We start from the raw sequence: 18,335 nt of genomic DNA, 5'->3' as shown, positions 1-18,335 counted from the left end.
TCGTGTTTTTGCCACCAAAGTGGATAACCTCACATTTATCCACATTATACTGCATCTGCCATGCGTTTGCCCACTCACCTAACCTGTCCAAGTCACCCTGCAGCCTTTTAGCGTCCTCACAGCCTCACACTGCCACCCAGCTTAGTGTCATCTGCAAACTTGGAGATATTACACTCAATTCCCTCATCCAAATCGTTTATGTATATTGTAAATAGCTGGGGTTCCAGCACTGAGCCCAGCGGCACCCCACTAGCCTACCATTCTGAAAAGGATCCGTTTATCCCGAGTCTCTGCTTCCTGTCTGCCAACCAGTTCTCTATCCACGTCAGTACATTTCCCCCAATACCATGTGCTTTAATTTTGCACACTAATCTCTTGTGTGGGACCTTGTCAAAACCTTTTGAAAGTCCAAATACACCACATCCACTGGTTCTCCCTTGTCCACTCTACTAGTTACATCCTTAAAAAATTCTAGAAGATTTATTAAGCAGGATTTCCCTTTCATAAATCCATGCTGACTTGGGCCGATCCCGTCACTGCTTTCCAGATGTGCTGCTATTTCATCTTTAAAAATTGATTCCAACATTTTCACCACTACTGATGTCAGGCTAACCGGCCTATAATTACCCATTTTCTCTCTCCCTCCTTTCTTAAGTGGTGTTACATTAGCTACCCTCCAGTCCATAGGAACTGATCCAGAGTCGATTGACTGTTGGAAAATGATCACCAATGCATCCACTATTTCTAGGGCTACTTCCTTAAGTACTCTGGGATGCAGACTATCGGGCCCGGGGATTTATTGGCCTTCTGTGGTGAGTGTCTCACCTCCTGATTCCCAAAAGCCTCCCCACCACCTACAAGGCATAAGTCAGGAGTGTGATGGAATACTAAAACAAAAGGAAAATACTGCAGATGTTGGAAATACTCAGTAGGTCAGGCAGCATCTGTAGAGAAAGAGAGCAAAACAGAGTTGACGTTTCAGGATGAAATGCTCTCCACTTGCCTGGATGAGTGCAGCTGCCGACCATCCAGGACTAAGCAGTCCACTTGATTGGCAGTACACCCACCGCCTTAAACATCCACTCTCTCCACTACGCGCAGCATGACTGCAGTGTGTACCATCTACAGAATGTACTTCAACAATATGCCATGGATTCTTCGACAGCATCTCCTAAACCCACAACCTCTACCACCTAGAAGAACATGGGTAGCAGGTACATTGGAACACCACCATCTCCAAGCTCTCCTCCCAAGTCACACATCATCCTTACTTGGACATGTATTTCCGTTCCTTCATTGTTGCAGGATCAAAATCCTGGAACTCTCTACCTAACAGTACCTTCACCACACAGACTAGTGGTTCAAGAAGGCAGCTCACCACTACCTTCTCGAGGTCAACTAGGGATGAGCGATAAATACTGGCCTTGCTAGCAACACTCATCCCAAGAATTCATTTTTTTTTTTTAAGTGTCCAGATACAAGGTTTAAAAGGTTGTCCATAGCTCGTCCCAGCTTAGCTCTGTTCTTGGTGTTGATATTTAGATTCAAGGGTAGAGATGAGTATGTGGAAGAATTTGCTTTTTTTCTATTATGTAGGGGGGGGGGGGGGGGGGGGAAAGGGGGGAAGGAAAGAAAAGAGTTGGAATATTGAAACCTGACCTGACTTGGCAACACTCCAGATGGCACTAAACCGTGATCATCCATGTTAATTTCAATAGCCATTACAATTTCTATTCATTTTAACCTCATCTTATCTCTCATAACCTACACAGTGACTTGTCAAACATAGTTTGATGTTTCAACATTTATTTGTGCTGAATGACTTACATTGCTAACTAAATATTTGGATCCTCCTTGCTCCCCAATCTAATTTTTGTGATGGCTTCCCATGCCCATGGTAAAAGGAAATATTCATCCCTTCTCTATTCTAGGTAGAGCAAATTTCTGGCAAGCTTTGTAACTGTATTTATTTGGCAGCTGTAATGACACTAAACAAATGGGTTTAATAATGTGTTTCTGACTAATTCATCATTTTCTTCCAGCTTTCAGTCTGTAGTTTACATTTTTTTGAAAACTATCTTTTAGGTTTGTGAGGTGTACATGCTCCATAGAGAAACCTTTTACCTGGCTCAGGATTTTTTTGATCGGTTCATGTTTACTCAAGAAAATATTCATAAAAGCAAGCTGCAACTCATAGGCATCTCCTCACTCTTCATTGCTGCAAAGCTGGAGGTAAGCACCCATTCATTCAACTAGTGGGGAGGATAAATGTTATATTGAATAGTTTTAGCCTGTCGCCCTAAATTTTTGGAAGTGTGCTGCTAAACAAGTTCTTAATGAACTTCATGCTTTCTGCCTTCAATTTAGCATAAATTTCTAGTAGTTCTGCTAAATTCTTAGAAAATATTTCAAATAGCATCTATTTTCTGATCATTCATAATTAGCACTTTTTTCAATAAATTGATAAAAGCTAGGTACAATAAAATGAATAATTCTCTTGCTAGTCAAGTAGGTGAAAGCTTCACCTCGTGATACATTAAGCCACACAGAGCAGAAGATCCAGTTTTGAATCCTAGTCTGACTGAGTTAATCTGCCATTGCAGAAACTGAGTCACTATAATTAGTCTCCTTGCCTTTGTGCTAGGAGGGGCAGGGGCAGTGTTTCCTTGACACTATCCAATGAACCGTGCAAGGAAGTGAGTCTGAATGATGGTGAGAACTGAAATGCCCCACTAATATAGTCGAATATTTTTGCGAAGACATTGGCTGGAATTTTAAATTGGGTGGGGGTGCTGGAATGCGGTCGGGAAACCTGGGAATTCAGGTTTCCTCCTGATTAGCATTTTGATTCTGATTCCCGTCCGCAGCCAGCCAGATGGAAAGGCTGCGGCACCGGGGGGAAGGTGGGGGGGGGGGGGGGGGGGGAGAGGGAGGGAGGGAGGGGTGGAAGCGGTGGTTGTACGGCTGCAGATCATTGGGGGGGGGGGATGGTGTGGTAGTTTATTGGCAAGGCAGGAATGCTTGATTCAGCGGGTAAATGGAAAGGCCCTTACCCCCTGAATCCAGCAGTCTCTTCTTCCTATAGCTGCCGGGCTCCCCGAGACCTGGGAAACCCAGCCAGCCAAAGTTCATTTTAAAATGGGGCTTCCAAATGAGGCAAGGAGCCAATCCACCCCCCTGTCCTGCCTCTGTTAAAACCAGAAGTGGCCACTTTGGGGTCAGCATTCAGATTTTTAACTCTTTAACCTCCCACCCAACCCCAACCTACCTGTTATTTGGGGTTAAAATTCCACCCCCTGGCCCCATAGCATCTAGACTGATAGTACCTTTGGAACTGTAATCCAGTTAGAATTAGTATTTTAAGTGTAAGATGGGAGAAAATTTGAAAAGGAAATACTGATTCTACTCTATTAACGTATTTTGCTGCGTGCATTAATAAAAAAAAGAAAAATCTTTTCATTAAACTTGACCCGGAACATGTTTAATTTAACTTGCTTGGCATGAAGTTTTGGTTTACATTTATTGCCATTATGTTTCAGGAAATCTACCCTCCAAAATTAAATGAGTTTGCATATGTCACAGATGGTGCATGTACAGAAACTGAAATACTTGATATGGAGTTGATTATTCTAAAGGTAAGCGGTCTGACATTGATTCTCATTGGTCAACAGCAGAGAATATAGTCCAGTTCTTTAAGGGCAATGGTATCATATTTATATAAGGCCAAGTGTTATTGATGTTGTTCAATATGCTTTTTTCAATCTCTGGATCTGACATTGAAAGAAAGACTTGCATTAAATAGTGCCTTTCACGACCTCCAGACATCTCAAAGCACTTTACAACCACTGTCATACTTTTGAAGTGTTGTCACTGTTGTAATGTAGCAAATAGCAATGTGATAATGACCAGATAATCTGGGTTTTTTTTGTGTGATGTTGTTTGAGGGAAAATTTTTGGCCAGAACACTAGGGATATCTTCTGTGCTCCTCTTCAAAATAATGACATGGGATCTTTACACCACTTTGGGTACTGTTGGGGGAGGGGGATGACTCATCAGGGGAGGGCAGCAGCAGCCAAGTTCATGACAATGGGTGGCTCTGCTGCACAGGAGGGCAGGAAAAAGAGTGGGAGAGCTATAGTGATAGGGGATTCTATTGTAAGGGAAATAGACAGACATTTCTGTGGTCGCAATCAAGACTCCAGGATGGTATGTTGCCTCCCTGGTGCAAGGGTCAAGGATGTTTCGAAGCGGCTGCATGACATTTTGGAGGGGGAGGGTGAATAGCTAGTTGTCGTGGTGCATATAGATACTAACGATATAGGTAAAAAGCAGGATGAGGTCCGACAAGCTGAATTTAGGGAGCTAGGAGTTAAATTTTAAAAGTAGGACCTCAAAGGTCGTAATCTCAGGATTGCTAGCAGTGCCACATGCTAGTCAGAGTAGGAATTGAAGGATAGCTAAGATGAATGCGCGGCTTGAGGAGTGGTGCAGAAGGGAGGGATTCAAATTCCTGGGACATTGGAACCGGTTCTAGGGGCAGTGTGACCAGTACAAACCAAACTGCTAGTGCTGTTGGGGAGGGGTTAAACTAATATGGCAGGGGGGATGGGAACCTATGCAGGGGGACAGAGGGAAGTAGAATGGGGGCAGAAGCAAAAGCTAGAAAACAGAAAAGTAATAGTGGAATGCAGAGAAACCCAAGGCAAAAATCAAAAAGGGCCACATTACAGCAAAATTCTAAAGGGGCAAAGTGTGTTTAAAAAGGCAAGCCTGAAGGCTCTGCCTCAATGCGAGGAGTATTCGTAACAAGGTGGACGAATTAACTGTGCAGATAGCAATTAACAAATATGATATAATTGGCACCACAGAGACATAGCTCTTGGGTGACCAAGGCTGGGAACTCAACATCCAGGGGTATTCAACATTCAGGAAGGATAGACAGAAAGAAAAATGAGGTGGGGTAGCGTTGCTGGTTAAAGAGGAAATTAATGCAATAGTAAGGAAGGACATTAGCTTGGAGGATGTGGAATCTGTATGGGTGGAGCTGCGGAATACCAAAGGGCAGAAAACGCTAGTGGGATTGTATACAGTATAAACAGTAGTAGTGAAACATAGAAAATAGGTGCAGGAGTAGGCCATTCGGCCCTTCTAGCCTGCACCGCCATTCAATGAGTTCATGGCTGAACATGCAACTTCAGTACCCCATTCCTGCTTTCTCACCATACCCCTTGATTCCCCTAGTAGTAAGGACTTCATCTAACTCCTTTTTGAATATATTTAGTGAATTGGCCTCAACAACTTTCTGTGGTAGAGAATTCCACAGGTTCACCACTCTCTGGGTGAAGAAATTCCTCCTCATCTCGGTCCTAAATGGCTTCCCCCTTATCCTTAGACTGTGTCTCCTGGTTCTGGACTTCCCCAACATTGGGAACATTCTTCCTGCATCTAACCTGTCTAACCCCGTCAGAATTTTAAACGTTTCTATGAGGTCCCCTCTCATTCTTCTGAACTCCAGTGAATACAAGCCCAGTTGATCCAGTCTTTCTTGATAGGTCAGTCCCGCCATCCCGGGAATCAGTCTGGTGAACCTTCGCTGCACTCCCTCAATAGCAAGAATGTCCTTCCTCAGGTTAGGAGACCAAAACTGTACACAATACTCCAGGTGTGGCCTCACCAAGGCCCTGTACAATTGTAGCAACACCTCCCTGCCCTTGTACTCAAATCCCCTCGCTATGAAGGCCAACATGCCATTTGCTTTCTTAACCGCCTGCTGTACCTGCATGCCAACCTTCAATGACTGATGTACCATGACACCCAGGTCTCTTTGCACCTGCCCTTTTCCTAATCTGTCACCATTCAGATAATAGTCTGTCTCTCTGTTTTTACCACCAAAGTGGATAACCTCACATTTATCCACATTATACTTCATCTGCCATGCATTTGCCCACTCACCTAACCTATCCAAGTCGCTCTGCAGCCTCATAGAATCATCCTTGCAGCTCACACTGCCACCCAACTTAGTGTCATCCGCAAATTTGGAGATACTACATTTAATCCCCTCGTCTAAATCATTAATGTACAGTGTAAACAGCTGGGGCCCCAGCACAGAAGTGAGGTTGGGGACAGCATTGAACAAGAAATTAAGGATGCGTGTAGTAAAGATACAGCAGTTATCATGGGCGACTTTAATCTACATATAGATTGGGCTAACCAAACTGTGGAGGAGGATTTCCTGGAGTGTATTAGGGATGGTTTTCTTGACCAACATGTGGAGGAATCAACTGGAGGGCTGGCCATCCTAGACTGGGTGATGTGTAATGAGAAAGGACTAATTAGCAATCTTGTTGTGCAAGGCTCCTTGGGGAAGAGTGACCATAATATGGTAGAATTCTCTATTAAGATGGAGAGTGACAGTTAATTCACAACCTAGGGTCCTGAACTTAAGGAAAGGTAACTTTGATGATATGAGACGTGAATTGGCTAGAATAGACTGGCAAATGAAACTTAAAGGGTTGACGGTGGATAGGCAATGGCAAACAGTTAAAGATCACATGGATGAACTTCAACAATTGTACATCCCTGTCTGGAGTAAAAATAAAACGGGGAAGGTGGCTCAAATTTAGAATTTAGCAGAGGAGGACAAAGGGTTTAATTAGGAGGGGAAAATAGAGTATGAGAGACAGCTTGCTGGGAACATTAAAAAAAACTGACTGCAAAAGCTTCTATAGATATGTGAAGAGAAAAAGATTAGTGAAGACAAATGTAGGTCCCTTGCAGTAAGAATCGGGCGAATTTATAATGGGGCACAAAGAAATGGCAGACCAGTTGAACAAATACTTTGGTTCTGTCTTCACGAAGGAAGACACAAATAACCTCGAAGTACTAGGGGACAGAGGGTCTAGTGAGAAGGAGGAACTGAAGGATATCATTATTAGGCGGGAAATTGTGTTGGGGAAACTGATGGGATTGAAGGCCGATAAATCCCCGGGGCCTGATAGTCTGCATCCCAGAGTACTTAAGGAAGTGGCCCTAGAAATAGTTGGATGCATTGGTGACCATTTTCCAACAGGCTATCGACTGGATCAGTTCCTATGGACTGGAGGGTAGCTAATGTAACACCACTTTTTAAAAATGGAGGGAGAGAGAAAACGGGTAATTATAGACCGGTTAGCCTGACATCAGTAGTGGGGAAAATGTTGGAACCAATTATTAAAGATGAAATAACAGCGCATTTGGAAAGCAGTGACAGGATCGGTCCAAGTCAGCATGGATTTATGAAGGGGAAATCATGCTTGACAAATCTTTTGGAATTTTTTGAGGATGTAATTAGTAGAGTGGACAAGGGAGAACCAGTGGATGTGGTGTATTTGGACTTTCAAAAGGCTTTTGACCAGGTCCCACACAAGAGGTTGGTGTGCAAAATCAAAGCACATGGTATTGGGGATAATGTACTGACGTGGATAGAGAACTGGTTGGCAGACAGGAAGCAGAGAGTCGGGATAAACTGAGCCTTTTCAGAATGGCAGGCAGTGACTAGTGGGGTGCTGCAGGGCTCAGTGCTGGGACCCCAGCTATTTACAATATACATTAATGATTTGGATGAAGGAATTGAGTGTAATATCTCCAAGTTTGCAGATGACACTAAACTGAGTGGCGGTGTGAGCTGTGAGGAGGACGCTAAGAGGCTGCAGGGTGACTTGGACAGGTTAGGTGAGTGGGCAAATGCATGGCAGATGTGGATAAATGTGAGGTTATCCACTTTGGGGGCAAAAACACGAAGGCAGAATATTATCTGAATGGTGGCAGTTTAGGAAAAGGGGATGTGCAACGAGACCTGAGTGTCATGGTACATCAGTCATTGAAAGTTGGCATGTAGGTACAGCAGATGGTGAAGAAGGCAAATGGCATGTTGACCTTCATAGTTAGGGGTTTAGAGTATAGGAGCAAGGAGGTCTTACTGCAGTTGTACAGGGCCTTGGTGAGGCCTCACCTGGAATATTGTGTTCAGTTTTGGTCTCCTAATCTGAGGAAGGGCGTTCTTGCTATTGAGGGAGTGCAGCGAAGGTTCACCAGATTGATTCCCGGGATGGCAGGACTGACATATGAGGAGAGACTGGATCGACTGCGCCTGTATTCACTGGAGTTTAGAAGGATGAGAGGTGATCTCATAGAAACATATAAAATTCTGACGGGACTGTACAGGTTAGATTCAGGAAGAACGTTCCCGATGTTAGTGAAGTCCAGAACCAGGGGATACAATCTAAAGATGAGGGTAAGCCATTTAGGACTGAGATGAGGAGAAACTTCTTCGCTCAGAGCGTTGTTAACCTGTGGAATTTCTTAACACAGAGTTGTTGATGCCAGTTCATTGGATATATTCTAGAGGGAGTTAGATATGGCCCTTGTGGCAAAAGGGATCAAGTGGTATGGAGAGAAAGCAGGAAAGGGGTACTGAGGTGAATGATCAGCCATGACCTTATTGAATGATGCAGCCTCGAAGGGCCAAATGGCCTACTCCTGCACCTATTTTCTATGTTTCTATGTCCACCTGAGAGGGCACAGCCAGCATTAATTGCTAGTTGCTTTAAGAAAGTGGTGGTGGGCCTGTCTGCCACATCACTTCAGAGGGAAGTTGAGAGTCAACCATGTTAATGCGGGACTGGAGTCTCATATATATGCCAGACTGGGTAGTGGGTTTCCTTCCCTAAAGGATATTATTGAACTAGTTGGTTTTTTGCACCAATCTGACAGATTTGTGTTCACTTTTACTGATACCAGCTTTTTCATTTCCAGATAGTTTTTAAACTGAATTCAAGTCTCAAACAGCCTTGGGATTTGAGCTAGCAGTTCTCTGGATTATTAGTCCAGTAACATAACCACTATGCTACGGTACCTGTGTTATCTTTGATCCCTTGATGTATGATCTAAATTAAATATTCCTCTTTCTCTCTCCGCTGAAATTGCTGACTGCTGTGGGGTGCAGTTTCAAGATTCTTGGCAGCCTTTCAATGTCTTGTCCAAGTGGTTATATTTTTGTTGACTAGGGCAATAAGTATTGGCAGGCTAATCAATCATAGGTGAGCACGACAACTGAGTCCAATTCTGTCTCTTCTCATGACCGTGTCCATTGTTGCATGCCTGGAAGATTCCAAATTTTACACCCCATTTCAAAAAAGGGGAAGCGATAAACCCACAGGCCAGTCAGCCTAATTCAGTGGTGGGAAACATTTTAGAGTCAATAATCTGGGACAAAATTTATTGGCACTTGGCAAAGTATGGGCTAATAAACGAAAGCCTGCACAGATTTGTTGAAGGCAAATCATGATTGAGTTCTTTGATGAAGTAACAGAGGGGGTTGATGAAGTAACAGAGGGGGTTGATGAAGATAGTACAATTGATGTTGTGTAAATGGACTTTCAAAAGGCCTTTGATAAAGTACCACAGATGCTGCCTGACCTGCTGAGATCTGCAGCATTTTTTGTTTTTATGCCACATAATAGACCTGTTTGCTAAATTAAAGCTCATGAGGTTAAAGGGACAGTGGGAGCATGGATACAAAATTGGCTAAGGGACAGAAAGCAGAGTAGTGGTGAACGATTGTTTATTAAACTGGAGGGAAATATCATGGGGTCATTAGGACCACTGCTCTTTTTTTATATATATTCATGATCTGGACTTGAGCATACGGGCATAATTTCAACATTTGCAGATGACACGAAACTCAGAAATGTAAACAATGAGGAGGATAATAACAGCAGGGGGTATAGATTGGGCAGACACATGGCAGGCACATGAAATCTAACACACAAGTGTGAAGTGATACATTTTGGTGGGAAGAATGTGGAGAGACAATATAAGCTAAATGGTACAAATTTAAAGTGGGTGCAGGAACATAAAGACCTGGGGGTTGTACCTACACAAGATTTTGAAGATGGCAGGACAAGTTGAGAAGGCTGTTAAAAAGGCATCTGAGATCCTTAAAAGTAGAGGCATGGTGTATAAAAGTAAGGAAGTTCTGCTAAACTTTTATAAAACACTGGATAGGCCTCAACTGGAGTATTATGTTCTGTTCTGGGCACCACACTTTAGGAGGATGCCAAAGCCTTGGAGAGGGTGCAGAAAAGATTTACGAGAATGGTTCGAGGGATGAGGGACTTCAGTTATGTGGGGAGACTGGAGATGCTGGGGTTGTTTTCCTTCGAGCAGAGAAGGTTTAGAGGAGATTAGATAGAGGTGTTCAAAATCTTGAAGGATTTTGATAGTTTAAGGAGAAACTGTTTCCAGTGGCAGAAGGGTTGATAACCGGAGGAGACAGATTTAAAGTAACTGGCAAAGGAACCAGAGGCGACATGAAGAAAACATTTCTTGTGCAGTGAGTTGTTGTGATCTGGAATGTACTGCCTGCTAAGCTGGTGAAAGTAGAATCAATAGTAACTTCCAAAAGAGAATTGGGTAAATACTTGAAGGGGGAAAAAAATTACAGGGCCATGGGGAAAGAGCAGGGGAGTCATCCATCATCATCATCATCATCATAGGCAGTCCCTTGGAATCGAGGAAGACTTACTTCCACTCCTAAAGTGAGTCCTTTGGTGGCTAAACAGTCCAATACAAGAGCCACAAACCCTGTCACAGGTGGCTCAGACATTTGTCGGGAGAAGGGGTGGGTGGGACTGGTTTGCCGCTGCCTGTACCTGACCTCTTCACGCTTGCGGCGTTGAGATTCGAAGAGCTCAACGCCCTCCCGGATGCACTTTCTCCACCTAGGGCGGTCTTCGGCCAGGGGCTCCCAAGTATCAGTGACGATGTTGCACTTTACCAGGGCTTCGAGGATGTCCTTGTAACATTTCTGCTGCCCACCTTTGGCTCGTTTGCTGTAAAGCAGCTCCACATAGAGCAATTGCTTAGGGAGCCTCGTGTCTGGCATGTGAACTGTGTGGCCTGCCCAGCGAAGTTCATCGAGTGTGGTCAGTGCTTCAGGATGTTAGACTGGGCGAGGACACTGATGTTGGTGCACCTGTCCTCCCAGGGGATTTGCAGAATCTTGCGGAGACATCGTTGGTGATATATCTCCAGCAACTTGAGGTGTCTACTGTACATTGTCCATGCCTCTGATCCATACAGGAGGGCGGGTATTACTACAGTCCTGTAGACCATGAGCTTGGTGGTAGATTTGAAGGTCTGGTCTTGGAACACTCTTTTGCTCAGGCGGCCAAAGGCTGCACTGGAGGCGATGTTGAATCTCCGCATCAATGTCTGCCTTTGTTGATAAAAGGCTCCCGAGGTATGAGAAATGGTCCACGTTGTCGAGGGCCGCGCCGTGAATCTTGATGACTGGGGGACAGTGCTGTGCGGCGAGGACAGGCTGGTGGAGGATCTTTGTCTTACGGATGTTAAATGTAAGGCCCATGCTTTTATATGCCTCGGTGAATACATCGATTATATCCTGGAATTCAGTCTCAGAATGTGCGCAGACGCAGGCGTCGTCTGCGTACTGCAGCTCAACGACCGAGGTTGGGGTGATCTTGGATCTAGCCTGAAGGCGGCATTGGTTAAACAACTTCCCACTGGTTCTGTAGTTTAGTTCCACTCCAGCAGTGAGCTTGTTGACTGAGGTGGAGCATGGCAGCGAGGAAGATTGAGAAGAGGGTTGGAGTGATGACTCAACCCTATTTGACCCCGGTCCAGACGTGGATTGGGTCTGTAATGGAACCACTGGTAAGAATCACAGCCTCATTGTCGTGGAGTAGGTGAAGGATGTTGACAAACTTTTGGGGGCATGCAAAATGGAAGAGGACGCTCCATAAGCTCTCGCATGTTGACAGTGTCAAAGACCTTTGTATGATCGAAAAAGGCCATGCATAAGGGCTTGCACTGCTCCATGCATTTTTCCTGCAGCTGTCGCGCTGCAAAGATCATGTTCGTTGTGCCCCGTTCTTGGCCGGGAGTGGGGTGGGGTCTTGAGAGTTTGGACCGTAGGTGGCCTTGACTGCAATGAAGAATCCTCGCATATCATGGCTGTCGGCCAGTTGTTGTAAACCTGTGCTTTCACTATCCACCACCTGTTCTTTAGGTCCCGGGTTTTTTGTTGGACCTCTGCCTTGAGCCGTCTGTAACGTTGCTTTGGAGCTGCTGAGTTGGGTTGTTGCTTGAGGCTCAGAAATGCTCCGCGCTTACGATCTATTAGTTCTTGGATCTCCTGATCATTTTCATCAAACCATTCCTGGTGTTTTCTGGTTGAGTAACCAAGTGTCTCTTCACAGGCACTGGTTATGGAGACATGGAGGGCAGACCAAGCGCTGTGGGCATTCAGCATCTTGGGGTCATCAAGGCACACCAGATTAGCTGTGAGGCGCTGGATGTACAGGGCTCTCTTAGCTGAGTCTTTAAGTGCCCCGACATTAACTTTTTGCTGCATTGCTTCTGCTGTCCCTTCTGCTTTGGGGCTATGTTTATATTGATGATGGATCGGATTAGGCGATGGTCCGTCCAGCAGTCGTCAGCTCCTGTCATGGCGCGGATGATGCGCACATCTTTGCGATCCCTGGCTTGGACGATGACGTAGTCGAGCAGGTGCCAGTGTTTGGAGCGAGGGTGTTGCCACAGTGACTTGTATTTTTCCCTCTGGCGGAGCAGGGGAGTAGGGCTAATTGGATAGTTCTTCCAAAGAGCTGGCACAGGCACCATGGGTTGAATGGCCTCCTTCTGTGCTGTATCCTTCTATGATTCTATGTAGGGGAAATGTAGATACAAACTAGTTAAATGCAAGTTGAAGACTGATGTCAGCAAGCAGGTCTTCACAGTGATTAATACCTGGGATAGCCTTCTGAGTGAAGGCAAAAACTCTGAACCATTCAAGATGCAGTTGGATACTGTGATGGAGGAACCATAGGTTTTCATGGAAGGGTTGAATGGCTTCCCTTATTTGTATTTTTCTTTGTGAATTGGACCATTTAACTAACTTTCAGGTAGTATTTTTTTTTCTTGGAAAAGAGGAAACTACATCAAACCCCTGTAAGGATCTACCATCTAATTTTGCAATTGCATCAATAGAACAAAAATGCTAGGAAGAGAGTGCTGACAACATTACAAATTATTAGCTTGTACTATCTGATATTTAAGTATATTTCTCTTTCTTTAGGCCTTAAATTGGCAGCTGTGTCCAGTAACTACCATTTGCTGGTTGAACCTTTATCTTCAAATAGTATGTTTAAAAGAAATACCCAACATGTCTCTGCCTCAGTATTCTCAAGACACCTTTATACAGATTGCTCAGGTAATTAATTAATTTTCAGAATTGTGGCAATATTGCAGATTACAATTCCTGAGAATCTGTTTACACCCAGTAACTGCTGTATGGGCAAAATTATTTAAAACGTGAAGTTACTACATAAATGGCCATCAATGAACACTTTGGGGAATCTTGTCACTATTTTTATTTAATTCTGTACTCTCGATTTCATTACTTTACTTTTTTTTTTAAACTATGATTTTGCTGAAAATAAGTTGCATTTTACTAAGCAATAGTTCAGTGATGTGGATAGCATCACTGGGTGGCTTTAACTGAAGTAGCCCTGATGTTTCCGGATGAAATAGTTCTCTTCCCGCGCCCCCCCACCCAAATCTTTAGGCCTGCCAATGCTGCTGCAAATTGGGCTAAAAGGTGGAGTGACCGGGTATGCACTCTCTCTAGCCTCCAACCCTAGTTCCCAGTTTGACTCTGATCTACTACATCTGAATCCTTCCCTTTCCTCTCTCTCCTGGCTCCACCATCCATGGCAGAGCCTGGAGATATCATAGCCCACCCAACCATGCTGTCAAAAGTTTCCTCAAAACCTATCTCTTCAAACGTGCCTTTGCTCGCCTCCCTCAAATTTTCTCCCAATTCTTGCTCTGCGCCCATTATACCCCATCCCTTTTCTGAAGCATCGTGTGTTTCACTGTCGTTTTGTTTTATGGAAAATCCTCGTCCGCTTGAAATCCCACCTTGAATCAGGAGCTTTTTATTTTAAAGAGATTTACCAGTGATAACATTATATTGCAATGATGTCTATTTTTTAAGTTTGCTGATCTTAATTTAGAACCAAGATGCCAAAATGCACTGCATGGATTACTATTTTAAAATGCAGGTTTTGTAAATAATTCTACATTAATAGTGCAAATCTTGTTGCTCATTATCTTTTTGAACTTTTTTGTACAGCTTTTAGATCTGTGTATCCTTGATGTTGAGAGTTTGAGTTTCACATATGGCGTGTTGACGGCAGCTGCTGTGTGCTACTACACATCTATAGAAGATACTTTTAAAGCTTCAGGTATGGAAGTTCTTGCTGCTTGACATGTATAGTTGATTGCATAAGAGCAACTTTAGGTTCCATTGTGTGTAATTCTCCAACCCCAGCATCAGAAGAGCACTCCATTTACACACCTACCATCCAGGTAGTGTCTGAGTCAGTGAGCGCAAATTACAGGAAGTTTGAAAGCTTCAGCAAGAGCAATACCTGTTTCTGTTTGGGGTGGAGATCACCTCGTATTAAAGGTATGTACAGTAATATTAATCGGGCCAAAGTGATCAGACTAATTTCAATCGCCTAAGGGGCTCACACACTTGCCAGATTTTCTCCCCACTCCCCCTAATTGGCCTGGGTTTTTAATCTGATGTTGCCTCTCCCTGGAGATTACATTGGTTTTCTGGTGGGGTGGGGAGCGTATGTAGTGTGATGCACTGCAGTTGTGTGGAACTGACTGGATTGACCAAAAGGTTTTTTATTCCCAGTCCATCATTGGTCATGTGTTTGTAATTAGGAACCAGGTCAAAGCTGTCCAAACCCATTTTGCATTAAACAGAATAACTTTATCCAACTGTTCTGAGCTACATTAGAACCTAGTTCCCTGAAGTGAAATGATGGTGGTACCCAGCCACCTACCGTTTAGTGTTCAGCCCTAACAGTTGCAATATAAATGGGGTAAATAATCTAAATGTGAGAATCTGGTTCCATAGGCATACAATGGGCACAATGCAGAGGGTGGTATATTTGACATGTACACTAGGTTTGAATCTAACCTGACTGCTAATCTCGGTCTACTCTGGCAGGACCTCAAATGTACAATGCGACCTCACCCACTAAGCATGAGAGACTAATTAAAGGCGTATATCTCATGTAAACTTATTTAATTGTAAATTTTTCCGACATAAGCGACTACTTCAAGTCATTCATTGTATGTAATGTGCTTTGGTGTATCCTGAGAATATGATTGTAAGCTATATACATGCCAGTTCTTTCTAGGTAGCTGCCAATGACAAATTCCTTTCTCTGCTGGGGATGTTCTAAGTGTTGAGCCTATGTCAGTGAAGTGATGGAAATGGCACCCATTGGGGGTTTCCAGGTCAGGAGTTTGGATTAATACATCCCAGAAAAACAACGGCTGCATTACTGAGCGCGTACATGGGATTAGGACTAGTGTTCATGTAGAGGATAAACACAAACATAGACTAGTTGGGCCGAAAGGCTGGATTCCATTTTGTAATATCTATGCAATTCTATCCAACGTAAGAGGAGCCGATCTTGCCAATTGCATCTTTAAAAAAAATGTGCTACTGCTTTAGCGCCTGGGTGGATTTCCTGTTATTTTTTTTCCCCCCTTTTTTTTTTGGCTTTCTTCTGCCAACTGTGGGTGCCCATAATGGCTTGGGAGGGTCAGGCTCTTGAGTCACAGGTGGATGCAGCGGAATCCGATTTGGCCTGGTGGTCTACTTTTGCTGTGCAGTAGGAATTAGTTTTTCACTGCGTTTGTGTTTTTGATAAGCACGCTTGTACTTTAAAAAAAATTTCTCTCCTTTCCTACCAGCCTATTGCTGCCAGTTGCAATTGTACTTTCAGTAACTATCTCGGAGGATAGGAACTTTTTTGTTTCTCTGACTCTGAGATTTAGAAGAAGATTCGAGACAACAGCCTTAACTATGCCTACTCCAAACACCCCCTACTCCCCCCAAACTACTGGTCACTGAGCATATCCAGGGATCTGCATCTGAACAGACCGCTGGCCAGCAATGAGGAATGTGAAGCTCTATTTCAGGATTTTCCAGTTGAATCTTGAATCAGACTACAGTGCAGGTGACCGAAGTCTCTGTAGTCAAATCAGAACATTCATGGGAGAAACTAAGTACTTTGGATCTCTGCTACTCATGGCAAGGGATGCCATATGCTCCATCATGGTCTTGGGCATCTTGCAGATGTCTGCCGTTAACTTCACCAAACTTGCCAACGCATCATGCAGGATGCTTTGCACATGATCAAATGACTTGCAGCACGAGTGCTCAGATAGCAATCTTGTTCTGTGTGCAGACCTCAGTGTGCCATTTTCTGGCCCCTGCAGCTGAGGAAGGACCTGAGTTGTTGGAGAGAATTGCATAAATATCATATGAAAACTGGCTGTTCAGCCCATCCAGTCTGTTTGTTTATCCCCTACATGAACACTAGTCCTAATCCCATGTATGCATTCAGTTCACCAGCCATTCCAGTCATCTGGTTCCTTTTCTTTTGTTGCCACCTCAAATTGCTTTTCTTTGATCTGGCTCAATGCTTCACTGCATTCCCTCCCACACCTGATTTTGTAAATCCCCTGGGTCCAATGTAACTAGGCTGGTGCCTGAACCCAGTGAAGTGATAACATGGGTGGCTGCAAGATGCTAAGTTGTTTGCTGGCAATTGGGCCTGCGAGTTAGTGGGGCAATTCCTATAGAATCGGAAAAGGAACATGTTCATATGACAGGATTCCCTTCTAATAGAGGTGCTGTGCCACTCTGCTGGGTGCCATTAGAGCTGTTGTGTACCATATGCCTATACTAGTAAATATGATGTTACTTATGATGAAAGAGCTGAAAGTTTGCCTGGGTGCATTTCACAGACACACAGTTTTGATAGAAATTCTGTCCCTTCCATCAACCTACTCCCAGCACCTGGTCTGGTGTGCACAGGGGATGTGAAAAATGTATTTAAATGAGCGGAGCTTGGGATATCTAGCACTGCATGCAGGTCAACATTTGCCCCCTCTTGGCCCAGTATACTTAATTACATTTGATATTCTGTTTGAACTTAATTTATAAATACTCATCCATATAACATTTTGCCCCAACCTCAAAACAATCATGCAGTAGTGATACAATGGCATAGCTTGATAAAATTGAATTGACTTCAATTTTGCTTTTAGTTTTAATATTTATAGATATTGATTTCAGTCAGTTTAAGGAATTGTGCTAAAGCATTTCAAATACTGAGCTTATGGTGAACCATCAATAACATGTCCATTTTTATATATTTCCTGCAAAACTTAGTGTAAAGTTTTAAAATGTATTTTATATCAGTACCTGAGTTATTGTGCTTCAGTTGAATTGTTTTGAACTTAACTCATAACCTTTCTATTGCTTAATACTACCCACAATGGAGGGACTCCGTTTAAAATTATAATTTACTTGCTGTTGTGTATTCACAAGGGTTTGATTTGCCCCAATGGCACCAAAAAGCTTTTAATTTTGATTGTTGGAGATACATAAACTGGTTAATTTATGCACTTCTAAATGTTCTGTTCTGACTGCCTTGCTGTGTATCTAGGTCTGGAATGGGAGTGCATTTCTACATGTTTTAACTGGATGGTCCCTTTTGCTAAGACACTGAGTGAAGGCGATCCATTAAAATTAAAAGATTTCAAGCAAGTGGCAGATGAGGACAGGCATAACATCCAGACGCATACAAAGTACCTGGACATGCTGGTGAGTAATTTTAACTTAAATTACCTACTCTTGGGGTGGGGAGGGTGAAAAATCATCTAAGGACATTATCCCTTTTCCCTTGAGCTGGTTTAGTAGTGATGTAGAATCATAGGCCCCAAGTTTCCACACGCTACAAAACGGGCACCCCTCCGAGCTGGGCGCCCGTTTTTCACGCCAAAAACGGCGCCTGAAAAAAAACACGCGATTCTGGAGCGCCCTGCAGCTCCATGTCTGCTTGGCGCGGCGCCCAGGGGGGCGGAGCCTACCACTCGCGCCGATTTTGTAAGTGGGAGAGGGCGGGTACCATTTAAATTAGTTTTTTTTCGTGCCGGCAACCCTGCGCGTGCGCGTTGGAGCGTTCGCGCACGCGCAGTGTGAAGGAAACATTGGCAGTCGGCCATTTTTGTAGTTCTTTGTAGTTGTTTAATTTTTGAACATTTTTTAATAAAAGCACATTGCCCTTCTATGATCAGCACTGAGGCTTCTTGCAGCAGTGAGAAAGCTGCAGGAAGCCTCAGAAGTTGAGGCAGCCGTATCCCGACGGCCTCTTTTCCCACCCCCCCCCGCCGC

General features: G+C 43.9%; 1 protein-coding gene across 2 annotated transcripts in view; it reads left to right on the top strand.

Annotated features, from left to right (window-relative positions):
• The window catches only part of ccne2 (cyclin E2), a 35,464-nt gene that overhangs the window by 10,452 nt on the left and 6,677 nt on the right, over positions 1-18,335 (top strand). For both annotated transcript variants that reach the window (XM_070894356.1, XM_070894362.1), the window contains exons 7-11: positions 2,086-2,232; positions 3,540-3,635; positions 13,140-13,274; positions 14,199-14,310; positions 17,608-17,765. In XM_070894356.1, coding sequence (XP_070750457.1) covers positions 2,086-2,232; positions 3,540-3,635; positions 13,140-13,274; positions 14,199-14,310; positions 17,608-17,765 — 648 coding nt within the window. The remainder of the gene's footprint in view (positions 1-2,085; positions 2,233-3,539; positions 3,636-13,139; positions 13,275-14,198; positions 14,311-17,607; positions 17,766-18,335) is intronic.

The sequence above is a fragment of the Pristiophorus japonicus genome, chromosome 1 (genome assembly GCF_044704955.1).
Source record: "Pristiophorus japonicus isolate sPriJap1 chromosome 1, sPriJap1.hap1, whole genome shotgun sequence".
Classification (NCBI taxonomy): Eukaryota; Metazoa; Chordata; class Chondrichthyes; family Pristiophoridae; genus Pristiophorus; species Pristiophorus japonicus.
The sequence above is the reverse complement of the archived record's forward strand: the minus strand, read 5'-3'. Positions and strand labels throughout refer to the sequence as shown.